General features: G+C 40.9%; 1 protein-coding gene across 2 annotated transcripts in view; it reads left to right on the top strand.

The window, feature by feature from the left end:
• Window positions 1-1,269: 1,269 nt before the first annotated feature.
• LOC135219472 (geranylgeranyl transferase type-1 subunit beta-like) overlaps window positions 1,270-6,736 on the top strand; it is a 30,065-nt gene continuing 24,598 nt past the window's right edge. The window contains exon 1 of one of the 2 annotated variants that reach the window (XM_064256271.1): window positions 1,270-1,358. Coding sequence is in view for 1 of the 2 variants with exons in the window: in XM_064256270.1 (XP_064112340.1) it covers window positions 1,436-1,542 (107 nt within the window). In the remaining variant the exon portion in view is untranslated. Of the gene's footprint in view, window positions 1,543-6,736 lie in introns of both variants that reach the window. The other variant, XM_064256270.1, reaches the window with a different exon arrangement.

Raw genomic sequence — 6,736 nt, 5'->3', positions numbered from 1 at the left:
AAGGAATGAATATAAGGTTGACAACTTTACCCGAAAACATTATCTTTTAGAAACTTAATTAAAGCAGACCTTAAGATCCGATATTAGAGGCAGACTAAAAGAATATGTTATATAGTTTAGAAACTTTTAGGTATAATCTCTATCCAGTTGACGTTGCAAGTGCAAACTTCGTGTTCGAACTTCCAGGTTATGTCAATAATGAAAATGAAAGACGAAAAAGTTATAATGTCCTGAAGTCTGTCTACTTTTCCCCATAAGTAAGCTGTTTGAGAAAAAGCGTAGGTATCATAATCCAGATTAGCGAACCCATTAATTTTAAGGACACATTACCCATTTTGATATATATATATATATATATATATATATATATATATATATATATATATATATATATATATATATATGTGTGTGGTGTGTGTGTGTGTGTGTGTGTGTGTTGTGTGTGTGTGGTGTGTGGTATTTCTATATAAGCATTCCGCATCGTTCCCCGCGAATACGAAAGCCACCAGGAATTGGGGCGTCAAATGTTTATCGCCGTGTTTTAGTACGAGCCCCTGGGGATTAATTACAGTCGTCCGAATAAATATTACTTAAAATTCTTGTTCAGGAGGTAAAACTGCATAGAAAAACCGCAACTGCCATAGCCTAGGCCACCGCGGAATAGTAATATAGATCTACCATATATATATATATATATATATAATATATATATCTATATATATATATATATATATATATATATATATAGTATATATATATATTATATATATATATAAAGATTTTGCCTTGGAGGAAAAATGAAATGTTAAACGGTGGAAAAATGAAAGGCGAGAGAGCCAAAAACTTTCGGTCTAACATTCTTGGCTCTCTCGCCTTTCATTTTTCCTCCGTGGCATTTTACATAGCATCACGTTATATATATATATATATATATATATATATATATATATATATATATATATATATATATATATAATATATATATAGTATATATATATATATATATATATATATATATATATATTTTATATATATACGTATATATATATATATATATATATATATATATATATATATATATATATATATATATATATATATATATCAGTGGTATAATAATCGAAAAATAGTGGGTTCGCTAATCTTAACATGATACAATAATAGTAGCTGTTGCTGAAGGCGGTATATCAAAAATTTCTAAAAAACTGAAAAGGAAATTGAAAAAGTCATTCCAAAGATTTATTAAGGCAAGCAAATTGTGTGGATATTTCAACAGCCACGACTACGAGTGCCGTACCATAACCACATTGGCTTCAAGATGACAATGACAGCAGCTCCATGTCATAGTCAAGCACAAAGTTTGTAAACAAGGACAACCCTTGTCATACCGTAGTTATTATTATTAAGTAGTGTAGATAGGGAAAAGCGATAAAAAATGTCGTCTTGTGACGAATACAAATTTTTACGGAAAAGACACGTGAAGTTTTTGCAGAGGAGCTTACAGATTCTCCCGTTTAGTACGGTTACCTTTGACACTAGTCGGTAAGTTTAAGTTTGGTGAAGTTTCTTGGCCCAGCGTAGGGTGTCGTGGCCTTTTGCTGCCTTGGCCCAAAATTCTGTTGCTATATTTTATATAAATTTCACTGCCAGATTCCCTTTAAGACTAGGTATATTTCCACACAAACCCGCCAATCGCAGCGTAGGGATAGGTAGGCCTATCCTAGAAGCATGGATAGGCTAGTCTTCAGTCTGCTCTGTACCACCCATTTTGTGAATTTGCAAGGCTAGCCATACTCGGGTAAACAACAGCATGCACTGGCCCAACACACCGACGGTCACAGCATGCCACCCTCCGAAAAAGTACTTAGGTATATAGTAAAGCGTCCTGACACCGGCGATAGGCATCAGTCGCGACTTGTTGTTGGTGAGAGACGGAGCTGAAGACCTCTACTCGGAGCTGCCGTTTGTTTTGGTGCTAGTTTCGAAAACTTGTGTAGTAGTATTATAAAACCCTAAAACGTAAAAAAATGGTAATGGGGGACCTTATTGGGAACCGGGGTATTTGGGTGGGGGTAGGACACACGAGTTTTGGGTAAAAGTTAATGAAAACAGTAAGGGGGGACCAATTGGGAAACCGGGTTTTTTTTTGGGTGGGGGAACACACAGATGACGACAATGAACACGGAAAACCACGAAACCCTAGCAGACGAAACCAGTGGCCAACTAAACTGTAGCAGCTCCCTCTACATTCTTTCCCCGTTCAGTTAGGCTGACCAAACTGTTCCCCATACTAAGTTTAGTTGGCCACGTTTAACGTCTACTTGTTGGTTGGTTCATGAGATGAGTAGCCTAGATAATGAAACTGTCCTCCTACTCTACATTTGTTCCGCGTTCGGTCAGGCTAACTAAACTGGCCCCCCTACTCAGTGTAGTTGGCCAAGGTTATCGCCTACTAGGGTAGAACACCACGGCAGGCCAACCCTCATCACGGTGGACGGGTCTTATTCACTCGATATTTAATTGGTGAAACAAGAATACAATTGCAACTCTAAGCATACCATTTAAAAGACTGAAGTTTCGTCAACATAATGTGATATATGAAAGCCCCATACGAACTAAAATAAGCATGTGAGCTCTTCGTAAAATATGTTTTCAAGGCAGTTTTGAAATCCAATATGGCGGCTACGTTTTGCATGGAAGGTTCTCATCAGTGACGGCCACCATCTTTCCCCAGCCTTCCCAGCACTCATTTGAACAATGTTAGCGTATATATGTAACGTTTATTGATCTTACTCAAGATTGCAGTTGTAATCAGCACAATAAAACAACATTTTGTTGCCTATATTAGTGAAAGTATGAAACTTGTTATTCCCGGGGTTATGGTTGGAACTGAATTCATTCTTACCTTGTAATTGGTGGTTTTTATCCTTACTGCCATCACAACTGAAACTCCACAGTGCTTATTTGATTGTAATTATACACATTTTGGTCTTAATTCACTCTACAGTGCACTTGAACCACGCTGTGGTTCCTGGTTCCTAAGCACTCACTCCGCAAACACAGTTACGAGCAGCAGACGATAACACTGATTATGAGATGCAAAGCTTTATTCCCTTAATTGTTTACTTTACTCAATATTTAATTTAACTTTACTTCAAAATGTTTATTTAATTCATGTCTATATCCTTTTTTGCAACCAATTAACCCCCAAAAATTACAAATGTTTTGGATGTATACTTACGAGCAGACGACGTGAGGAAAAATTACTCATCGTTGCCAATCTAGTGGAGCGTCACACTCACACATACGCCGATGCATTTACAAACTGTTTCGATGAATTCTAGTTGTCATAGTAATGCAGTAATGATAAAATTGCTGTAATATGTACGTATATATAATACAAATAGATACGCTAATTTCTTTTATTTCCCCGGTTTTGTGTAAGTCTTATACCTAGTTTGGAGGGTAAACACATACCAATTGACAACACTGATAAACAATTGAAGAGCGCAAAACGCCGCAAAGAATGCCGTAGTCCCCTCGAATAAGTGCTGGTAAAAAAAAAAGGAGGGTTGGGCTTACGATTGTTGTGATGAAAGTGCCCCAGCGTCTATGGGTACAAGTGGTGTGCAGATTTAGCACAGGAAAAATGGAAGTTTGTTGACACAAGCGATCCGTAAACATCAAGATGGCATCAATCTTCGAAACATTTTTAGTTGTAAGTAAAAATTTCTAAAGCGTTTTGGTGAGATTTCCACTGCCGTAGCCACCCTTTTCACTACCCTCTGTTTAAATCTTAAAATTTGGCCTTAATTTCTAACTTTGGAGAAAATACTTACTTCGAAAGGAGAGTAGAGGTCTTTAGCTCCGTTGCTCACCAACAAGAAGTCGCGACTGATTCCCATCTCCGGTGTCAGGACACGTTATAATGTACTTTTTCGGAGGGTGGCAAGCGTTGATTGTAGGTGGCCTGTTTGGCTTGCTGTGATGTTTTACCCTAGTTAATCGGTTCATGAGATGTGTGGCCTAGGTTACTAAACTGTCCCCCTACTCAACATTCGTAGGCCGAACATATGGGCTATTAGCCCAATAGAACGTTCATGCATGAAATGTAGTACCTGGCCAACTGAACTGATCGTAACCAAATGAACCAACCTAACCAAACTTAGGCCGCATGCCCTTACCTGGCCGGGGAGCTTCGTCCCCCTCGACCCCCCCAGTATAATATGGTAACAGTGATTACGTCCTAACCAAAGGAACCGACCTAACCAGACAGGGTGCGTGCCCCTAACCTATGGCGAGTTCTGTAAGCAAGCATTGTACGTAGTGCTACCATTTTAGCGATCATTTCATTAACATGCGCCGTTACTTGTACGTTCGGACATGACTGGCACCGGTAACTTCTTACGGATATGTTAACACACTTAATATTTGCTAGAATACATGGATTAAAGTCACGTCCGAGTTCATAGTTCGAACACGTGGACTGCTAGCACACTTGAATGTTCGGATATGGTGAGCAGCCCTGACTTCCGCTTGCCAATAAAAACACTGACCTGCTATATATTACCTACTTGGTTTCAACCTTAACAAATGAACATATCTTGCAGATACATCGATTAACTGACCTTAATATTGGGAGGCGTCAAATCCGTGCTCGGCCTGAGTCCCCCCCAGAAATAAAGTCAAGCTTAGAGTTGGAAATCGGAATCATCAGAGTCTTTGGGGCACGCGATTCTTCTTTTCTTTCTGGCTGGGATCGTTCGTCATGGCAAAGAATCACAAGGTCCGGTATAGTAACTGGAATGGCGGCGGCAAATTGCATGTGCGCGGGATACGACGTGGAAGAAGCGGACATGATGAATGTTTATATGCTGACACAAAGGAACTTACTGAGGTCGAATCATGGTCGGGCAGGGTTGGGTCAGGGAACTACTTACCTCGGCGGAGTGATCAAGGGCCGGGCAGAAGGTGTTGCGCGGCCTGGCCAAGGGTATCGTCACGGTAAAGATGGTAGAAATGAATAAAGGGGCCTAGCATATAATCAACAGTCAGTAAGATTCTTATAAAAACTGATAATAAATAATGGAGCTCCTACAGTTTAGTTGGCCAAGGGGAATGTCTGCTAGGTAATCAGCGCACGAACACAGAAGATGGCGGCCGTTTGTTTTGGCAAAAGTTTTGAAAGTCTGACTGGTCGAAGCATGTTCGGGCAGGGTGACCGTCGGGTCTGTGAACTACTTACCTTGGCGGAGTGATTATGGACCAGGCAAAATGGTGTTACACGGCCTGGGCAACTAAACTGTAAACTACCCCCTCTACTCTCCTTTCGAAGTACTAAGTATTTTCTCCAAATTTAGAATTTGTTCATGAAACTTACCTGTCAGATATATATATAGCTGTATTTTCTGAAGTCTGACAGAATTTTAAAAACTTCCGACACACGCAGTGGTCGGCCAGGTGGTTAGTACCCATTCCCTCCGCTGGGAGGCGGGTATCAGGAACCATTCCCATTTTCTATTCATAATTTTTCTGTCGCCGGTGCTGAAAACACCTGTTTTCATACAATGAACTTACCTGTCAGATATATACATAGCTAAGACTCCGTCGTCCCCGACAGAAATTCAAATTTCGCGCCACTCGCTACCGGTAGGTCAGGTGATCTACCTGCCTGCCCTGGGCGGCAGGACTAGGAACCATTCCCGTTTTCTATCATATTTTCTCTGTCGCCGGTGGTATCAACATTGTTGTTACTACCTCCTGACTGGAATTCGCTTTTCAAGACTTTATTGATCATCTTTATTGGATTTCTTGGTGACGTACTGGATCGTTGTTTTGGCATTCGCTACTGTGGACTGGATTTGGACTTGCTTTTGATTTTTCTAATAGAATGTCTGATTCAAGTGTTAGTGTGAGAGTGTGTGTGAATGTAGGCTGCAAGGTGAGGATACCGAAGGCTTCGGTTGATCCTCACACTGTATGTCGTAAATGTAGGGGGTTTGACTGTTCTTTGGCTAACACCTGTATTGAGTGTGAAAAGTTGGATGCTAATGAATGGAAGACTCTAACTTCTTTACTTGAAGAAGTTAGAGAGGGATAGGATTAGACGGGCTGCACAAAAAAGTGTGAGTACAAGGCCTATTGAGGCCTTTTTTCTGAGTCAACTAACTCCTTTTGTTAATGAATATGATTCTCCCTATGTATCTGAATCCTCACAGGCTTTGCATTCGGATTCGGCTTCTGAAATCGCCAATCTGAGGCTACTCTTCGTAAAATGAAGACAAAGATGGCGGCCATGCAAGGTAAGGCTAGTGATTGTGAATTACAAGTGAAGTGAGTGTTCCCAGTGTTGTGGAGGGGGCGTCTGACCGTCCCTGCGATGCTCCCAGGCCTAGACCTCTTCCAAACTCACATACCCAGAGGAGTAGGAAAGTCGAAAGTCGTACGGAGGTTGTGGGGAATCCCCAACGGTCAGGCGTCCCTTCAGCAGGTTCTGTTTCGTTACAGTCTGCTCAGGACCGCTCAAATAGAAGCGTCCTACGAGATTGTTTTCTCGTCGTCCGGTTCTCCTTCACCTAAACGAGGGTGGAAGGACTCGGATCTTTCTAGGCCACTGAAAGGCATTGGAAAGAGTGCGCGTTCGACTCGAGCCCGGAGCGCTTCTCGGAGGAAGCTCCTTCTTCTATCAAGAAGGCTAGCTGGTTTCGACGCCTCCTAGAGATGTATTTGATGATCG

The sequence above is a fragment of the Macrobrachium nipponense genome, chromosome 1 (genome assembly GCF_015104395.2).
Source record: "Macrobrachium nipponense isolate FS-2020 chromosome 1, ASM1510439v2, whole genome shotgun sequence".
Classification (NCBI taxonomy): Eukaryota; Metazoa; Arthropoda; class Malacostraca; order Decapoda; family Palaemonidae; genus Macrobrachium; species Macrobrachium nipponense.
The sequence above is the reverse complement of the archived record's forward strand: the minus strand, read 5'-3'. Positions and strand labels throughout refer to the sequence as shown.